The 20,000-nt window shown below is 42.7% G+C and overlaps 2 protein-coding genes across 2 annotated transcripts in view; one reads left to right on the top strand and one right to left on the bottom strand.

Moving 5' to 3' along the window:
* fntb (farnesyltransferase, CAAX box, subunit beta) overlaps positions 1 to 8,269 on the bottom strand; it is a 13,016-nt gene extending 4,747 nt beyond the window's left edge. The window contains exons 1-6 of the mRNA XM_080854644.1: positions 8,079 to 8,269; positions 7,224 to 7,288; positions 4,299 to 4,371; positions 2,146 to 2,237; positions 605 to 751; positions 324 to 407 (exon numbers count right to left, since the gene is read on the bottom strand). Of these exons, the coding sequence (XP_080710770.1) occupies positions 324 to 407; positions 605 to 751; positions 2,146 to 2,237; positions 4,299 to 4,371; positions 7,224 to 7,288; positions 8,079 to 8,177 (560 nt within the window). The 5' untranslated portion in view covers positions 8,178 to 8,269. The remainder of the gene's footprint in view (positions 1 to 323; positions 408 to 604; positions 752 to 2,145; positions 2,238 to 4,298; positions 4,372 to 7,223; positions 7,289 to 8,078) is intronic.
* Positions 8,270 to 9,206: 937 nt separating this feature from the next.
* Positions 9,207 to 17,096, top strand: LOC308377797 (ras-related protein Rab-15-like; the record flags this gene model as incomplete). Its single annotated transcript, XM_080854536.1, has 7 exons — positions 9,207 to 9,330; positions 14,241 to 14,301; positions 14,635 to 14,695; positions 14,943 to 15,020; positions 15,424 to 15,513; positions 16,447 to 16,512; positions 16,938 to 17,096. The coding sequence occupies 7 exons, from the start codon at positions 9,207 to 9,209 to the stop codon at positions 17,094 to 17,096; spliced, it is 639 nt and encodes a 212-aa protein (XP_080710662.1).
* Between the last annotated feature and the right edge of the window lie 2,904 nt (positions 17,097 to 20,000).

Genomic DNA, 20,000 nt, shown 5'->3' on the forward strand with positions numbered 1-20,000 from the left:
GTTTTTCGTTTGTGTTATATGTTAGGATATGTTTTCTGAGGAGTTTTCCATTTGCTGTGTATGAAATGGATGTTAATGTAACAGTAACTCTTCTCTTTTGATTGTCTTGTGATGACTGTCTTGGATCAATAAACAATAAGTAAAAAAAAAAGAAGACCTTTTGTGTGGCGGTGGAAATCAGTTAGAGAGCCATGAAAGGGTGACTGTAGCATGACCCCTGCCACCCTGATTCTATGTGTCTTGTTTTGGACGTGTGTTTGTGAGAGAGAAGGCCTGTTATCTCTGTGTGTGCTGGGGCCAGAAACCATGGTGATGGAACGCACCTGACATCTACCTCGCCGCCCACATGCATCACAAAGGAGCCATCTGGCTGCTTGACGGAGAACAGGAAGTCCAGAAGCTTGTCCCTGCAGGGGGGGGGGGGGGGGGGGGAGGGGACAGGAAGGCACGTGACACCAAAGCTGGTTACCATGGAAACAGGAGCAGCTGATCTTATGGAACTCTCATATGGAGGCAGAAATGAAATACTGTCAGAATGCGATACAGCCTGGTGAATTCAAAGGCATGTTTTGGCCTCTGATCAGGTCTGGGCTGGGTTGCATACCTGTTGATGACGCTGTAGGCCTTTTCCGTGCCGATGATGCAGAGGGCGTTGACGGCCGCGTAGGTGGGGGCCAGGTGGGGATGCTGGCCGGGGCCCCCGGCGAACCCTCCTCTGGAGCTCTGGCAGCGCGACAGGAAGTCACACACGCTGGACGTCAACGTACCCGGAAGAAGAAATACCCAAAAGAAATGTTTTTACTTCAATCTCATAGCTTTCCTGACTGTTAAAGTCTACGACTGTTTAGCCAGTGCATTTATTCAAAGCGGTCATCCAGATAAACAGCGAACACTGCATTGTTTCATCTATACACTGAGGACGTTGAATTCTGTGGTTTGATGCGCCAGCGTTTGAAAAGACTCTTCTTCCCAGCATGCTTTGGTTTTTGACTGAACGGTCATCTCCATCCTGTCTCTTTTACTAGATTACTTTTATTACTATATACTACTATATTATATTACTTTATTTTAACTTCAGGTTAAAATCGATGTTTTGACATGGTGATGCTGTGAGACAGTATAAAGTATCGTGCAGTTACCATATGGCCTGAATACGTTGGCCCTTTATTTGCGTGATGTTCCATTTAGCAAGTCTGTCTAGGTGTATTGTGTAATGTCCCTTTAAAACGTTACATGATGATAAAGATTTGAAATTGATGTCAAAAGTCTTGTTAAGATAGCTGAGCAAAAAGACTGTCTTACGCAAGTCAGCGATTGATTCTGCAGGCAACTATACATTGGGCAGTAGCCTCTCTCGTGACTCGTATTCCAGTTTTGGTGTGAAGGGGGAAGGGTGTGTGTGTGTGTGTGCGCGCGTGTGTGTGTGTGTGTGTGTGTGGGAGAAGAAAACTGCTCCTTCAAATACCTGCTATGTGGGCTATATCATGAGAACAAGCACATTAAAGATTCAGTAGGCAGCTATTCCCTCTAACGTTAGTGAAGTGAAATGCCACATTAGTGAAGTAACATTTTAACTCTCGCTAATGCTGCCCTTGTACCTCCACACAAGATCGCACACACACACACACACACACACACACACACACACACACACACACACACACACACACACACACAATGTTTTGGTACATTTCTGGCTATATAGTCTTGACATTTTGCCATCACTTCCCACTATTAAACTATCTAGCTTATGTCCTTATGTCCCCAAAGTGAACACATTGATTTGCTTCCATAAAGCGATACACTGTCTAGACGTGTGCCAGGAATGTTCACCTTCATGGGCTGGTACGTCGACCAATGCAAATTGTACTGATTGAAATTACATATATATTTCCAGATAATAGAATTTGACATTTTACACCCTTCTGAATGCCCAGCACCTCTACAATGAAAATCTGCAGTGGCAATGGAAGAAAAAGACACACACACACACACACACACACCACACACACACACACACAGTCTGCATCTCCATCCCACGATGACGGAGCCATCAGAGGGTAGAGGGCAGAAGCGGGTGGTTTGGGTTGAGGTGGCATGGGCATGGGTGGAGTGGCGCTGGGCAGTGCCAGGCGCTGGACTCACTCTGAGGCGACGGAGGCGGGCACAGGCTCCTCCAGCAGCTCCAGGCTGTGCAGGATCCAGTAGCAGAGCCAGGGCCGGCTGGCGTCCAGACACTGTGGGCCGGAGAACACGCAGAGAACACGCTCAGAACACGCAGAGTCAACACGCAGAGAAGTCGCTGAGTCAACACGCAAAGAACACGCACAGAACACGCTGAGTCAACACGCAAAGAACACGCAGAGAACACGCAGAGTCAACACGCAAAGAACACGCACAGAACACGCTGAGTCAACACGCAAAGAACACGCACAGAACACGCTCAGAACACGCTCAGAACACGCAGAGAACACGCAGAGAACACGCTGAGTCAACACGCACAGAACACGCTGAGTCAACACGCAAAGAACACGCAGAGAACACGCTGAGTCAACACGCAAAGAACACGCACAGAACATGCTGAGTCAACACGCAGAGAACACGCTGAGTCAAAACACAAAGAACACGCTGAGTCAACACGCAGAGAACACGCTCAGAACATGCAGAGAACACGCAGAGAACACGCTCAGAACACGCAGAGATCACGCAGCAGAGAACACGCAGCAGAGAACACGCAGCAGAGAACACGCAGCAGAGAACACGCAGAGTCAACACGCAGAGTCAACACGCAGAGAACACGCAAGAGTCAACACGCAGAGAACACGCAGAGAACACGCTGAGTCAACAGCCACGGCAGGCAGAACAGCACGCATACACATGGCATGACCCACACCATGGACATATGCACACACACACACTAAGTCAGAGGGTACACGGACATGTCCAATGACGTGTAAAATCACACACACCCACACAGACCACATTTCACAGCATTATTCTGCTTAGAAACAGCATTATTAATCAGGAAAATGACATTCTGGTCTATAGATTCATGGATTATTACATCCATGGCTGGTTAGGGACAGTTAGGCAATGTTATTTTAAGTCTGATATATAAGCCTTTGTTCAAGTTCTGCATTTGCCTTCACCACTGGGGTTAATCAGGTTCCCTACAGAGTTCTATTGTAAAGAAGACCTTTCATCTCTTTAGCAGTATGTGAGCACACACTGCATACACTGCACTACCTGCACACACTGCACCACCTACAGTGAACACACACTGCACTTCTGAATGGCAGGAAATCTATATTAATAACCTGACAAATTGGTAGAAACTGGTAATCTAGTGCTTAAGTGGCTTATATGTTCATTAAAAGGCTCTCTTAGTAAATCTCAGTTCTTTTTATTTTTATTTAAAAGACCAAATCCTCGTCCTGCTTGAAAAGAGGCTCATTCTTTTTGACTGCGTAATACTTGACTCCAAAATGGAACACAATTTGCCACAGTCCTAAAATGGAACTTTAGCTTAAATTGGTTGGATATTCAGCAATTATGTCACGAAATTAACAACAAACTAAAATGAGACTAAATGACATTGACGTCCAATGCGGCAGTCTTAAGACCTCGGAGATTTCCAGTCCATAGGCTATTAGTGTAACCCACTGGCCTAGACACAAGTATATGGAACTCACTATGAAGCCAATGTTGCAATAGCACGCCAATGGTCCAACCTCTTACATTTCTTGTTCATTAGTTTAGTGCATAGTGGCTATATTGCAGTATATTTCATTACATTAGGGCAGTTATTACATCAGAGCTCATTATTACATTTCGCCCCGCTCTTCCAGAGAGGAGCATTGAACCCCATGACTTGAGATGGTGTGATCTGCTCGAAATGATCCCATCTTGGAGGTGCTACTGCTGTCACAGAGACATCAGTGAAGCAGCGCTATTGGTGGATCAAGCTGAGTTCTATTGTAAAAAAGACCTTTCATCTCTTTAGCACATGTGAGTCCACACTGCACTTCTGAATGGCAGGAAACCTATATTAATAACCTGACAAACTGGTAGAAACTGGTAATCTAGTGCTTAAGTGGCTTATATGTTCATTAAAAGACATTTGTTACAAAATTTCTGTATTTAAAAAAAAAAAATACATCTGTCAAGGCGATATTTGTCCATTTTTCTCATTCTAAAGTGTTACATCTGAATTCTTGTAAATGCTACTCTACCCAGATTTGTGAGGCAGGTTGCATTTCAGTCAAAACACATAACTTTTCATGCTGATAAAAACATACCTCGTATGCATCTGAAAGATGGCGTAAACCTTTTTTAAGATACTGGTAGTGTTGATCCCTCAGTAATGCAGGTCTGAAACAGATCAAAAGACATTATTAAATAGTGTTGTAATAATAACAAAAAAATGTAAAAAAAAAATTCAGTTACAAATCCAGATTTTTGACACAAAGAAGTAGGTCACAGTCATGAAATATGTATTCTTTTTTTATTGTTTTATAACAATTATAACTAAGCATGTGCTACTGCTGTGTGCTATTCTTAGGCTAAAGCTAAAGATACAACATGTAATTCATTATGAGTAGAACATTAGTAGAACCTCGGAGCATATAGCAGAGATGTTTATTTTAAAAACTACAGTAAGAGAGGAAAACAAGAGAGCCACAGAAAAGCACTGAGATTCAGAATCTACCTCCTCCATTTGATTTGACATTTGATTTGACATACATGTGTTGTGTGGCGTGTTATGTTCCCTTGTGTGATCAGGTGTCTTTTTGTACACATAACACACTCTCCTGCCCAATTACATCCCACTCTTATGCCGACAGGGCTGTGTCTGCAGGGGCGGCTCTAGCGCCTCTGTGTGAGAGAGCATGAGTCACCATCAGCCCCCCGGAGAGACGTTGCCTGCACAGGCTAACTGCTCTCAGCAGCCATAGAGACGGGGCCATATAGACGGGCCATAGTGACGAGGCCATAGAGAAGGGGCCATAGTGACGGGGCCAAAGAGACGGGCCATAGTGACGGGGCCATAGTGACGGTGCCAAAGAGACGGGCCATAGTGACGGGGCCAAAGATACGGGGCCATAGTGACGGGGCCATAGTGACGGGGCCATAGTGAAGGGGCCATAGTGACGGGGCCATAGTGACGAGGCCTTAGAGACGGGGCCATAGTGACGGGGCCATAGAGACGGGGCCATAGTGACGGGGCCTTAGAGACGGGGCCGTAGAGACGGGGCCATAGAGACGGGGCCATAGAGACGGGGCCATAGTGACGGGGCCATAGAGACGGGGCCATAGAGACGGGGCCATAGTGACGGGGCCATGGAGACGGGGCCATGGAGACGGGAGCATACTGACGGGCCATAGAGACGGGCCATAGTGACCGGGCCATAGTAACGGGCCATAGTAACGGGCCATAGTGACGGGGCCATAGCTCAACGCTGGCTGTTGCACAGGTATGGAGCCAGGAACCAGCTTCACCACTGCTACCCTCTCATTTGTCTAGACCAATGAAAAAGCCTTGACACCCAAATAACAGACTGCTGCCTCTCTAGTCTCATCCTCCAGGAATGCCAGTCTGCTCTAAATGACACACTGCAAAGGTCTTAAGTGATGGATTGTACAGTCGTGGCCAAAAGTTGAGACTGACACAAATATTTCACAATGTCTGCTGCCTCAGTTTGTATGATGTCAATTTGATTATACTCCAGAATGATATGAAGAGTGATCAGATGAATTGCAATTCATTGCAAAGTCCCTCTTTGCCATGAAAATGAACTGAATCTCCCAAAAACATTTCCACTGCAATTTCAGCCCTAAGCCCACAAAAGGACCAGCTGACATCACGTCAGTGATTCTCTGGTTAACACAGGTGAGAGTGTTGATGAGGACAAGGCTGGAGATCACTCGGTCATGCTGATTAATTGAGTTCGAATAACAGACTGGGAGCTTCAAAAGGAGGGTTGTGCTTAGAATCAATGTTCTTTTTCTGTCACAATGGTTACCTCCAAGGAAACAAGTGCCGTCATCATTGCTTTGCACAAAAAGGGCTTCACAGGCAAGGATATTTCTGCCAGTAAGATTGGACCTAAATCAACCATTTATCGGATCATCCAGAACTTCAAGGAGAGCGGTTCAATTGTTGTGAAGAAGGCTCAGGAAACAAAACATCGATATTTTGGGTCCATGGCCAGGAAACTACCCAGACCTGAATCCCTTTGAGAACTTGTAGTCAATCCTCAAGAGGCGGGTGGACAAACAAAAACCCATAAATTCTGACAAACTCCAAGCATTGATTATGCAAGAATGGGCTGCCATCAGTCAGGAGGTGGCCCAGAAGTTAATTGACAGCATGCCAGGGTGGATTGCAGAGGTCTTGAAAAAGAATATTGACTCTTTGCATCCACTTCATGTAATTGTCATTAAAAGCCTTTGACACGTATTAAATGCTTGTAATTATACTTCAGTCTTCCATAGTAACATCTGACAAAAATATCTAAAGACACTGAAGCAGCAAACGTTGTGCAAATTAATATTTGTGTCATTCTCAAAACTATTGGCCACAACTGTATAGTGTAACCTCCAAAAAGAATACCGAGATTACTGCTTTTTTCTGTGCCACTGTGCACATTTCCGTGCTAGTCTGGTTTTCACATGTTCAAAACAATACAATGAGGGCAGTTAGCATCTAACGTACGGACGGATGCAGAAATGAATCACACTGTAAGTGAACTGAACAGCACGGCTCCTTACATTACACCGATGAAACCGTTGTCTTGGAAACAATTAAACCAACCCGATTCGTTGCCTGACTGGTAATTAGTGACAAAAGGGGTTGTAAGTAGGCTGAGGCCAGGCAAACTGAGAGCAATGTGATTTCTAGTTTAAACAAATTGGCCAGGAACAATCATTCCTAATTGGAATAACATTATGATACTGTATTGTTTTTTTTTGCACAGGCACAGCAGGCGTTTGAAATTATTTCATATCAAGAGGCTACAGGCTGGGTCATGTAGCTATGATTGATGAAACGACAGCAACAGTGAATAAATGATTAAGACTAAACGATACAAGCTTCATTCGTTCAAAAAAGTTCAGCAATCGGAGATGTGAAAAGTCAGTAAATGTTGTTTGGGCCTAGGCATCATGAGAAAAGTGTCGCCATGTGTGTACTGAGAGGATGATCTGTGGAGTTTTACACTTACTGTGGCGAACTGTGCATTTGCTGGTAAGTACTGAATACATTTTGGATACTGCGTTCGACTTTCCTCTGGAAAAAAAAAAGTATTAGAAAAATAAGACGATGTGTCTATGTGACCATGACACAGAGTGTGTGCTCCAACAGCCATAAATACTATAAAACACACCGTGCCATCAGCACACACACATAAGACCATGGTACACATGGCACGAAATACAGGAACAGATAAATAGATCATTGTAAAACAAGTGCAGTATCCATTGCATGTCGACAATAACCCACTGTGATTCTCAATGCCGGAGGATGCCCGATGCTGGCTGACAAATTAAACTTATTTAGCAAATGTTAGCTAGTTAAGTGGTCTGTCATGACCCTTTAAACATTTGAGAATGGTCATTGGTCAACACACACATTTTGCCATTAGATTAAGGTTAGCCAAGAGCTCAGTTATCAGCTTTGATTTAAAAAGTACAATACAGACTCTACAACTACATTACATCGGGTAATTGATCGAGTAAGAATGATCTAGTTTGAGCAATTATATAACCTCACTAGCTGATGCTGAAGTTTACCAATTAGCTAAAGTTAACTGATGGTTGATATTTAACGTTAGAATGAACGTTATTTTAAGAGTTCATGTTAACCAGACTTTACCATTCCCAGCTATACCGTGCAAATAACTATACTAAATATGACCAATTAGTTAGACACGAATGTTATTTCAGCTAACTTGTGGGCTAAGCATATCGCTCAGAAATATTCTGGGCGAGCTAGCTGAAAAGTTAATTCTCATGCAGCATAAAAACTGAGCTAATGTTAGCAAGCTAACAAGCTAGGCTAGCAAATGCATCTGACTCACCTGTTCGTCTGAAGTCACGGTTTGTAATCCGTCGTCTTTGAACAGCTCCAGAGGATGACACTCCTCAAAGCATCGTAAAGATGAAGCTACCGTGTCCATTATAACCACATGAATTGAGAAAGTAATCAATTTTGGAGTAAGTTAAGCCAATTATGTTCTTATTTCAACCACAAGTCAAGACTTCGCTCAATTTCTCATGAATGGGAGGAGACTACCAGCCCTAGTACAGGAAGCGAAGAGAATCAAAATACTGTCATGCAGAGACTGTAAAAAGCATTTCACAGTCGTCGTCCCCACTAACACACACACACACACATACACACACACACACACACACCATGAACTAACACTAACTAAGAGACATTACTATGTGTTTCATTTTGCATAGCCTGCATCTCATAGCCTTTTAAAAGCCACCTTGTTGCAAATTAGCATTTTCACGTAAAGGTTTATCTCAAACGTTTATTACCATCTCTTAAATACTAGATTTGAATGGAATAAACTAATAACTAAGTACTTACAATTTTTTTGGGATTACATTATGTGCACAGGCCTATATCAATGTATCCGTGGCGCTGTAGGCTACTGTCTGTTATTAACATTTGTAACACATTAGCAAAAACATCTACCTGTACCTTTCCTCTAGCACAGACGAGGCAGGATTGCTTTTATTTTTACGGTGGCTTTTCACATCGATTTGGCAACATGTTGATATCTGACTCAGTCCAGGTGAATTGCCCACCTGGTGTGTCAGTGACGAATGCATATTATCTCTTTAAAATAAACATATCAACTCTGTAATGATGGTGGACGGGGAGACCTTTGTCTGCTTGTGCTTCAGCCCTCTTCTCTCCTCCCATTTTCTGCGTTGACTGTGATGTCAAGTGAGAAACGGATGCTGAGCGCATCGTAGCCACCGCACCCACTAGGCAGAGTTTTTGGAATCCCTCCTTCGTTATTTACATCTCTAGTCTTAAGGGCCCTCCAGTTGTGCTACATGGATTGACGGCTTTATGGAAGGAAGAAGGAGATAATAGGCTACGTTGCATCCAGCCGGCATGGAATGTGCATATGCAACAGCACTTAGAAATTCATCGCTGAGTTAGCTAAACGTCCCTGCATGAAACCATGGCTAAGCAATATGATGTTCTGTTCAGACTCTTGCTCCTTGGAGACACCGGAGTCGGAAAAACCTGTTTATTATGCAGATTCACGGACAATGAATTTCACCCTTCACATATTTCCACAATCGGTAAGAGATTGCATTATTGCATTATCATAAATCATTTTTATTTACAATTTTCCTCAAGACTCTAACCGACCTCCTGTGACAGAGGCTACTCTAAACCCAAATGCATGTACAGTCGCGCCTTATTTACTCCGTTCCGTCATAAAAAAAAAACACGTCGTGGATATGTTGGCTACTGTATACAACGTAAACGGTTTTGAACAACGAGAGTTAATGTTTAAAAGACTGGGTCTTTACCTGAATGCTATAGGTTCTTGTTCGACTGAACCTGCAGGTTTATGCTGGCTACTGATGAAACCAATGTTTCATTTAATGACGCGGTGAAACCATTGTGCCAAAATATTGTATTATTTTATGTATTTATTATTATTTATAATGATTTAATATCTTAGCATTACAACAATTGTAGAATGTCTTTACTAATGCCTTTACCTCATATCATCGTGAAATACATTTTGCCTTGCTCCTGTAAAATGATAACGTGTAGACAATGTTATTATATTGAGTATTGCATGAGTAAGTAGGCTATAGTAAAGTAGTATAGTATTAAATTATTATTATAATCAGGAAACATGTATGAGCAAGCATATAATACTTAAGAGCATATATTACTAATAACACTGTTTCACTGATCCCCACCAAATTACAGTCTGTTCACTGAAAAAAAAATACCTTATCAGACTGCATTCAGAGCCTCCGACACATAAACAATCAAAATACATAGTCATAATTCCTTGGCACTATACTTGCATTGATTGACAGATATCACAGCCAACCTCTAGGACTAGTAGATCTTTTGTCATTCACACTTAAGAAATTCACAGGCTGAGACCGCTCAAAAGGTAATCAATGGGTTGTGCATTGAGACAATGACCTGTTTCATTGAAATGTTCTTAAATAATAGAATAATGCCTCTATTCAGATCTTAAAGATGCAACAACAACTGTCTTTTATGCTCTGTAAGATGCATAGTTTGGACAGTCTCCACGGTAACCAAAGCTTTTATATTTACACTTAATGACAAAGTAGAATTCAAAGGTATACTATGGTGATGTGTTAACGTCTGTGTCTCACTCTCTCTCACACCATCTCTCTGACCCTCCACCCCACTTTATCCCTATCTATGTTTCTGATCAATGAATTGGATATGAACTGGGTTTATACATTTTTAATATTACAAGTGATTATTCTTAAGATTTAATCACAAACTTTTAAGAGCTATTTTTTTTCTCTTCTTGACCAATCATCCAATAACATTCTTCATTGATACAAGGACATTTTGAAGGTGTGGTCAAAATGTGTCTTATTGGTCTGTTTTATGCAGTTTATTGCATTTGTATGTTTCTCAGGCCCTAAAAACAATGCACACAAACAACTGAAGTAAAAGATAGAGATGTAGGATAGCATTTGACTATTGGGAAGCCTCATCTTTAACACTACTCTTTCAAAATGACAAAATCATTGAAGGTTTAGAAGCAATTTACTGTTTTTGCTGACAAAATCTACCATAGCTTGGATAAAAAATAGTGGTTGAAATGGACGATTCAGAACAACAGCCCTGTTTGATACCTCTTCTATAATATAACAGCATTGTTACCATTTTTACTTTACTTATATTTCTGCACTGATGTCCATCCCCCCAAAAAATACAGCCTCAGTGCTTTCTTAGACATCAACCAACAAAGTGTGAATTCTAAAAAGATATAATCCATCACACACCTTAAAATCGTAAATTCAGGCCAGTTCTTGAATTATACAAATATTTTTTTTCGGTGGTGTGGATTACCTCTCCCTCATTTCCACCCTTTTGACTAAAGCCCCATTCTGACAGACGCAGGCCTGTAAGTCCCTGTGTAAACAGTGTAATCCTACGCCGGCTCGGCCCCGCCCGCCGGAGTAATATTTCACTCCAGTTGCAGCATTCTCCAGAGGTTCTCTGTCTGGCGTGCTGCTCATCTCTCGTAAGAAATGGCGTTTTCTGTATGGTTCAGTGGTCTGTGGATGTCCGTGTCAGTTGACTGCGTTCATATGATGGCCCAGATGAAGGCCTGGCTGTTACATCTGGTGATATGTTGTAGGATTTGCTCCAAACTGTATCTTCCCAATCCAGTCTCTCCGTGCCAAACCCTACAGTTAACATTCGCTTTGGCACTAATTTAGATTGTTATGATTTAGTATGGACCATAAAATCTTCACACCCTTAAATGATGTACATTCATTAGCCTCTTCCTGTCTAATTAGGCCACAGAGTTGTGGTGTAAAGATGTCATCCTCTGTTTCATGACATGTTTTATGAGCAAGGAAAAGAGTGGTCAAAAGGCTGAAAAACCACCTAATGCCAGCTTTAAAGGTGAGGTCTGTCTTTCAATCCAATAAACTTTTTTATATAAAATTCAGTCTCCTCACATTCCCTTAGCTGTCAGTTCTGTGTGTAATTTTAAATTGATAAGTGGAGGAGTACAGAGCTGTGAAAGTAGTAAGGACTTGGTGCCACGTCATGGTATTTAATGGCTAAAATTTTATAAGTATCTGACAAAGATTTCATCGACACATCCTGTTCAAATGTGAGTGTGCTCCTGAAGGACTGAAATGATGTACACAAGTGCTTAACGTGAAATGTCTGATGCCTTCGCAGTCTGCTTGGCTTATGCGCTTGATGGTAGCTGCATTGAGCGATGCTGTCGAGGGACCATGCATGCTAATAAAGCAAGCTGTTACCACAGATCCACTCTCTTGAAAGCAAAATATCTTATTGTCCATTTGAATGCTTGTCATCCTCATCTGCAAATAGACTTATTCATGTCATCTGCTAATAGATTTCAAATGTCAGTAATGTGTGTGTAAGGTAATTAAACCAGACATATTTGCTTAAGCTCGTAGTCATCCCGATCTTCTATAATTAGTTCAGTGAGAAGTTTTGCTCTGAGGAATTAGTGTCATTTAACTAAATTAGCTCATCTGGTATGTCTATAATTCTTGCGAGCTCTTGGGGAAAAGGGTAAATTTGCAGGGTATGGTTAGTCTTGGTTAAAGCTTCGTGCTGCCCTGTCCGTCATGAAAACAAAGGCAGCTTCTTCCTTAAACTATTGTGTGAGGTGTTTGTGTCCAGTGATTTGATTGTATCCAGTGGGGTGTTTGTGTCCAGTGATGTGTTTGTATTCAGTGAGGTGTTTGTGTCCAGTGAGGTGTTTGTATCCAGTGATGTGTTTGTGTCCAGTGATGTGTTTGTGGCCAGTGCGGTGTTTGTGTCCAGTGCGGTGTTTGTGTCCAGTGATGTGTTTGTATTCAGTGAGGTGTTTGTGTCCAGTGAGGTGTTTGTATCCAGTGATGTGTTTGTGTCCAGTGATGTGTTTGTGGCCAGTGCGGTGTTTGTATCCAGTGATGTGTTTGTAGTCAGTGAGGTGTTTGTGTCCAGTGAGGTGTTTGTATCCAGTGAGGTGTTTGTATCCAGTGAGGTGTTTGTGTCCAGTGATGTGTTTGTGTCCAGCCTGCGTCAGTTTTGTATCTGTCCGACATGAGTCATCCTTTCCTATGTGTACAACAATTAGTGTGCTGACAGGACAGAGAAAGGTGGTTTAAATATGGACCTCATTAAGTGGGTGCACTACTAGGCCAGTAGATGTCTATGAACAACACCATGTGTCTTGATTCGTACTGAATGCAAATAATAAGGAGCACACCGGCGTGCTATAAACTATATTTATTAATACGGGAGTAACTTCAAGTGTGACCTAGCTGTGACACATATCATGCTGAACTTACACACTGAGAATGCGCAGGAAGAATGCAACATACAAATCGTGAAGCACCCTGATTGGCCAACAGGAACATATGTGAATATTACACCATGTCGGTTGCTTTTTGCGCGATTCCCAGAATTATTGCTGAATTGCCTCGCTTCATCCTGGCCTCCCTCAGCATCGTTAAGCTGGGAGGAGGAGAACTGCTCTCTTTTATCTTCCTTCTGCACTGCCTCTGGCTTGCCGGGCTTCTGACGCTAATGATAGCAGCTCCCTGTGTTACTATCTGAATGCTTTCTAATGAAAATGGAACGTGTGCTCCTACTTCAGTAGTGTGTGTGTGTGTGTGTGTGTGTGTGTGTGTGTGTGTGTATGTGTATGTGTGTGTGTGTGTGTGTGCGAGAGAGAGAGAGAGAGAGAGAGAGAGAGAGAGAGAGAGAGAGAGAGAGAGAGAGAGAGAGAGAGAGAGAGAAGGAGAAAGATAGGGATAAAGCGAGTTGGAGATTCGGAGAGATGGTGAGAGAGAAAGAGAGTGACAGACGTTAACACATAACCATAATACCTTTGAATTCTACTTTGTCATTAAGTGTAAATATAAAAGCTTTGGTTACCGTGGAGACTGTCCAAACTATGCATCTTGCAGAGCATAAAAGACAGTTGTTGTTGCATCTGTCTTTAATCCCTTTCTAGAGTTTAAGACATCTGACTAGAGGCAATATTCTATTATTTAAGAGCATTTCAATGAAACAGGTCATTGTCTCAATGCACAACCCATTGATTACCTTTTCAGTGGTCTCAGCCTGTGAATTTCTAAAGTGGGAATGACACCATACCTCTTCAGCTGTCTGCCCTCAAGTCTCCCCTCCCAACAGTAATCAATATTCCCTCACTACCAAAACTCCAACGCCATGATCATTCTCTGACCCTACACTTGATCTGACTTTAAAAGGCTCAGAGATATGTGATTAGCCCTCTGGGTACTTTTTCAGGCAAATCTGGATTGTATTTTTAAAGAGCTGCCTAATTAGTTATTTTTTTACGAACAGATGAAAGCAAAAATATTTGATGTGCATATCAGCTGGTGGTATTTGCAGTGCTAGTGACACATTATGTCAAGGAGACGTGATACCCGTGTGGGTAACATGCAGTAATGACGTCTGTCTTGTGTTGCAGGTATCGATTTCAAAATGAAAACCTTAATGATAGATGGCGTCAAAGTAAGGATACAGATATGGTGAGTGGAAGCATGAAAGGGCTATATTTACAGTACCAGTCAAAAGTTGGACACACCTTAATTTTATGGGGAAGTGTTTTCTTTACTTTTATTATTTTGTTCATTGTAAATTAATACTGAAGACATTTCAACTACAAAAGAACACATATGGAATGATGTACTAAACAAACAAAGTGTTATCTACCATGTAGGAAATAATGAAAGTAAAGAAAAAACTTGTCAAAAAATTAGAAGGTGTGTCCACACTTTTGACTGGTACTGTACATCTATGGGATATTAGTGCTCTCTAACCACCTATTAGTGTCTGATGCATGGTGTGATTTCCCCAAACAGGGACACAGCAGGCCAGGAGAGATACCAGACGATAACCAAACAGTACTACAGACGGGCACAGGTGAGTCGATTCAAACACGGCGTTAGTCCCTCAGGTCGTTATCTTACCATTATTACTACGATACAGATTATACCTCCTATTCCAAAACTGAGACTATAGCAACGTTGTGTTAGCGCTGAGATTGAGTAGCTGTATCTTTATGATATTTGTATGGGTTAGATTTTAAAGACAGGTTTAAAACAATGAAGAATTCAAAATGAAGATAAAACTGTAGATTAAGCACACGTGCCTTCCTTGCTCCCCTCAGGGAATCTTCCTGGTGTATGACATCACAAGCGAGCGGTCCTTTCAGCACATAATGAAGTGGGCCAGTGACGTGGATGAGGTAAGCCGCGCCTGATCTGTTCCTGTTTGTGTGTGTGTGTGTGAGTGTGTGTGTGTGTGTGTGCGTGTGTGTGTGTGTGTGTTGCTAATGGTGTCTCTTTCCCCTAGTATGCTCCTGACTCAGTGCAGAAGATTCTGATAGTGTGTGTGTGTGTGTGTGTGTGTGTGTGTGTGTGTGTGTGTGTGTGTGTGTGTGTGTGTGTGTGTGTGTGTGTGTGTGTGTGTGTGTGTGTGTGTGTGTGTGTGTGTTGCTAATGGTGTCTCTCTCCCCTAGTATGCTCCTGACTCAGTGCAGAAGATTCTGATAGTGTGTGTGTGTGTGTGTGTGTGTGTGTGTGTGTGTGTGTGTGTGTGTGTGTGTGTGTGTGTGTGTGTGTGTTGCTAATGGTGTCTCTCTCCCCTAGTATGCTCCTGACTCAGTGCAGAAGATTCTGATAGGGAACAAGTCTGATGAGGAGCACAAGAGGCAGGTGGCTACAGAGCAGGGGACCAAGGTGAGTGTGTGAGTGTGTGTGTGTGTGTGTGTGTGTGTGTGTGTGTGGTGTGTGTGTGTGTGTGAGTGTGTGGTGTGTGTGAGTGTGTGAATGTGAGTGTGAGTGTGAGTGTAAGTGTAAGTGTAAGTGTAAGTGTGAGTGTGAGTGTGAGTGTGAGTGTGTGTGTGTGTGTGTGTGTGTGTGTGTGTGTGTGTGTGTGTGTGTGTGTGTGTGTGGTGTGTGTGTGTGTGAGTGTGTGGTGTGTGTGAGTGTGTGAATGTGAGTGTGAGTGTGAGTGTGAGTGTAAGTGTAAGTGTAAGTGTGAGTGTGAGTGTGAGTGTGAGTGTGAGTGTGAGTGTGTGTGTGTGTGTGTGTGTGTGTGTGTGTGTGTGTGTGTGTGTGTGTGTGTGTGTGTGAGGAGCACAAGAGGCAGGTGGCTACAGAGCAGGGCACCCAGGTGAGCTGCAGCAGCTTTAAGACAGCTTCATTCATTCAGGTCCATTTAGTAAAAAGAGAGCTTCCTGTTCAGATTCAGGTTCAGACTGTTCCTTTTCAAAATAGAATTTGCTTTTCGGCAACAAGAAGAAATATTCTTATTTCTAATACTTACATTTGTTAATTTGAGTTATAAATGAGTCTAGTGAAGGCTATTATGTGTATTATATGCTCAGTATAGCTCTAGCAGTTAGTGTAAGACATGTAGGTATGTGTATCTGTTTAGGATGTGTATTTATATTTAGTATCTATTTAGCATATTTATTGTTTATCTAGAAGGTTTACTATTATTTGTCTTATGTTGTTTAACAATGTTATGTTATGTCTTGTTATGTTATGGTAGTGTGGTACGGTGTCCTGTCCTAAGAATTTCAGTGCCCAGACCGACTCTGTTGTTCTGTGCATCTGACAATAAAAGACTTGACTTGACTTGACTTGTATTCATTTTCCTCTCTCCAGCTTGCCAAAGCCTATGGAATGAGCTTCTATGAGACAAGTGCCTTCACCAACCACAACATCAAGGAGGTATGTTTATTCATTCCTATTCGTGCATAAATGTTGTTGTGGACGTAATGTTTGCAGAATAGAAGAGATACAGCCACTGTTACATCAGCGCTCTACATCAAGTCTGGAGAAAATCATGATGAGGATATGAACAATTAATTAGTTAATTAGGAACAATTAGTTGTAGTAATTAGTGTGCTGATTCAGATGGCACACGAGAAAGGTAAACCAGATGCTTTTGTTAAACTGTTGATGGTATGGTAGGAGGGTTGTCTCGTTTATTTGAGCTCTGGCCATGAATCACAGTATAACAGCACCAGACAGGTAAAGAACTTAGTGGGGTAACCAGGGCTTTTTTTTTTTTACCAACGGTCAGCTACCGAGATGTGTGTACAGTTTTTCATGAACCTGGCCAGCTTTGTTGATCCCCATTACTGTTCTTTTAGTCTTTCACACGACTTGCTGAGCTGGTCCTTCAGGCCAACTGGAAAGACCTGGATGTACTGAGAGCATCTGTGACGAACGAGCTCAATATCGCCGCCCTGGAGGAGGAAGAGGGCATAGGCGATGGCCATGGAGACTCACAAAAAGCCTGCTGGTGTTAAACCAAACAGCAAATGACATCGCCTCCTTAAGCATTCAAGGGTAGTTTTATTTTCTTTACAGACAAACCTTAACATTGACATGAACATTATTATCTCTCTGCAACGTGTCAAGATTGAGGTCAGCAGGGTTTGGTGCCTTGAGCTTTTCACCTGGACTCAGTGAACTGAATGAACTGAAGCGCCTCTCATGCGCTTACTGTGGGTCTCACTCATAGCCAACCGCACTGTGCCATACCTAATGTAGCCCACTAGAGGGCGCCATCTGCTTTCTAATGGCTGTTTGGAAATGAGGGATGCCGAGGCTTTTCACTACAAGGACAGATGGGAGGTTCAAATCCAAGGTACCTGTACATGTGATGTTTTGCGCAGTGGATGTCAAAGGGATGTTCAGGTATTCTGTAGCTAGTTCTTTGGATTTTTCGCAAAATTTCTGTTTTCAGAATCTCTGTTTCCCTGGATGGTTCCACTGTGGTGTGCGTGCCAACCTTTTCTCGACAAACTGTATAGTAAAAATGCTATGATTAAAAATGTGAGGTTGTTTGTTGTGGTTCCAGCAGTATGAAACGCTCGTGAATAATGAGTACACAGTCTTTATGTCGCCAGTAAAAAACAACAAGGCCAAAGAAGGGGCTTTGACTTGATGATGTAAAAGTGAGTTTGCCGGCTACTTTTCAGACATGGTCTTCAACACTGCAGTTTGTTTTGTGCAGTTTCTCGTTTCTCCATGCTTAATAAAGATCTTCATTACCCTACGCAGCTTCCTCAATTGACAGTGTCACTGCGAAATGTCACCAATGGAATGTTTTGATCACCACATGCTTGTTGTTGCTGTTTGCATCTTTGGCGTCAATAAAGACAATGCAACTTGCTAACCCAGCCTCTGTTGTTTGGCAGACATGGTTACTTTGCACTGCACTGCACTGCAGACTATCGCATTGGGGATAGTGTAGACTCGATACACAACTCACAAGACATATTTTTCAGGTAATTGCTGTATAATACCACATCAGTGTCATGCAATTTTGAGGTGTGTCTGTTAAGTATGATCAATGTTTAAAATACTCCGTATATGGTAAGGATGCCCTTTAAATTCATATCCCTTTCATAAATTGTAGTATTTTAAATATATGATGTCACTTAGTTTTTTATTTTAAAGTTTACATCTGTTTCAGTGCAGTAAAAGTACGATCAAAAATGTGTTTGTTTTGGTCTTTTCTGCATATCCACCACGCCAATTTCAATTAAATTAAACCTCCACTGATCATGGTTCCCCTAGGGACACTGTGGTGCTGACCCTGACCCAACTGATCATGGTATATTTCAAACAATAGACCAGAGATGCCTGTCTATACCACAAAAGCAGTGGTCATGAAACTTGCTTGGATGCAGCTTTGGCAACGATCCAATGTAACCAGTGCATTCTAGGAATAGAATATTTGTAGTGTGCCGCTGATATTATGGTATGTTTTGTACTGAACGATGGGAAATGCTGTAGATGCCAATATATATCTGTGTCACTCATTAAATTAAAAATGGTTCTCTAGACATTTCAACATGTACATTTCGGGACACTGTGGTTCATTTTGAAGGACTCAAGTAAACTTTGCCTCTGACTCCCTCGACGAAAATGTTGGGTATGCATGCTTAGGAAACGCCACTTTTAGAAACCATCACCTCTCTCTCTCTTTTCACTCTGCTCTGTCTCTCTTCACCTCTCTTTATTTCATTCTCTCTCATACACAGTCACATTCTCTCACACATACCGGCACACTCTCTCTCCCTCCCTCCCTCTCTCTCTCTCTCCCTCCCTCTCTCTCTCTCTCTCTCTCTCTCTCTCTCTCTCTCTCTCTCTCTCTCTCTCTCTCTCTCTCTCTCTCTCCCTCCCTCTCTCTCGCTCTCTCTCTCTCTCTCCCTCCCTCTCTCTCTCTCTCTCTCTCCCTCCCTCTCTCTCTCCCTCGCTCCCTCTCTCTCTCTCTCCCTCCCTCTCTCCCTCGCTCTCTCTTTCTTCTCCTTTCTCTGTCCGTTTGAAGTGGCAAAATAGAGAGGATCCTGAGACGCGGCGCCCATGCTGACAGCGTTGGCACGCTGCCCACATCCGGCTGCCTCCTTTGGGTCAAGGTGCTGAAAGCACCCTGAGGGGGCCTGGGCAGCTCAGGCCTGGGTGAGTGGCAGGAATGTCCCTCGCCTTCCAGCTTCTCTTCCCACACTCACACACACACACACTCACACACACACACACACACACACACACACACACACACACACACACACACACACACACACACACTCACACACAGTAGCTTTAATTAAAAAGGCTCTCCCACCAGTAGGGCCAAAAACAGCCACACTCACCTGTCTCCCTGTCACCACTCACCTCTGAGCTGGCAGTGGAGAGGAAGTGGCACGAGGGTCTCGCAGAGCTTCTTCTAGGAAGGAATAAGAATGGAATGGGGACACGTCCGCGCTGCAGCGGTGACGACGTGTTATAAAATAGCTGCCTGCATTTAATGACTACCAGAGCAGGGGCGTCCTTCTCTACCTTCAAAAAGCTCTTGAAGACCCAACTCTTCAGAGAGCACCTCCCTTCCTAACTGGCACCTTGGCTTAACCTCCACATAAGCAGTGACAGGCCTGCACTTCTTTTTCTTTTTTTTTTCTATGTCGTTTTCTATTTTTTGAAAAAAAATAAGCAGTATTTATTGTTACACCAGGTTTTATTGCTCTTAGCTTGACTGTTCTCTCCCTTGTATGTCGCTTTGGACAAAAGCGTCTGCTAAATGACTAAATGTAAATGTAAATGTAATGAAACGATAAGTCACGAATGGTAAGGGGAGGAAATACAGGGGCAGTGCAGTGGAGGTTTGGGAAACGTCTTAATCCTTGTAGTTCCTCACAGATTCTCAT

This window comes from Sprattus sprattus, assembly GCF_963457725.1.
Source record: "Sprattus sprattus genome assembly, chromosome: 16".
Taxonomy (NCBI): Eukaryota; Metazoa; Chordata; class Actinopteri; order Clupeiformes; family Clupeidae; genus Sprattus; species Sprattus sprattus.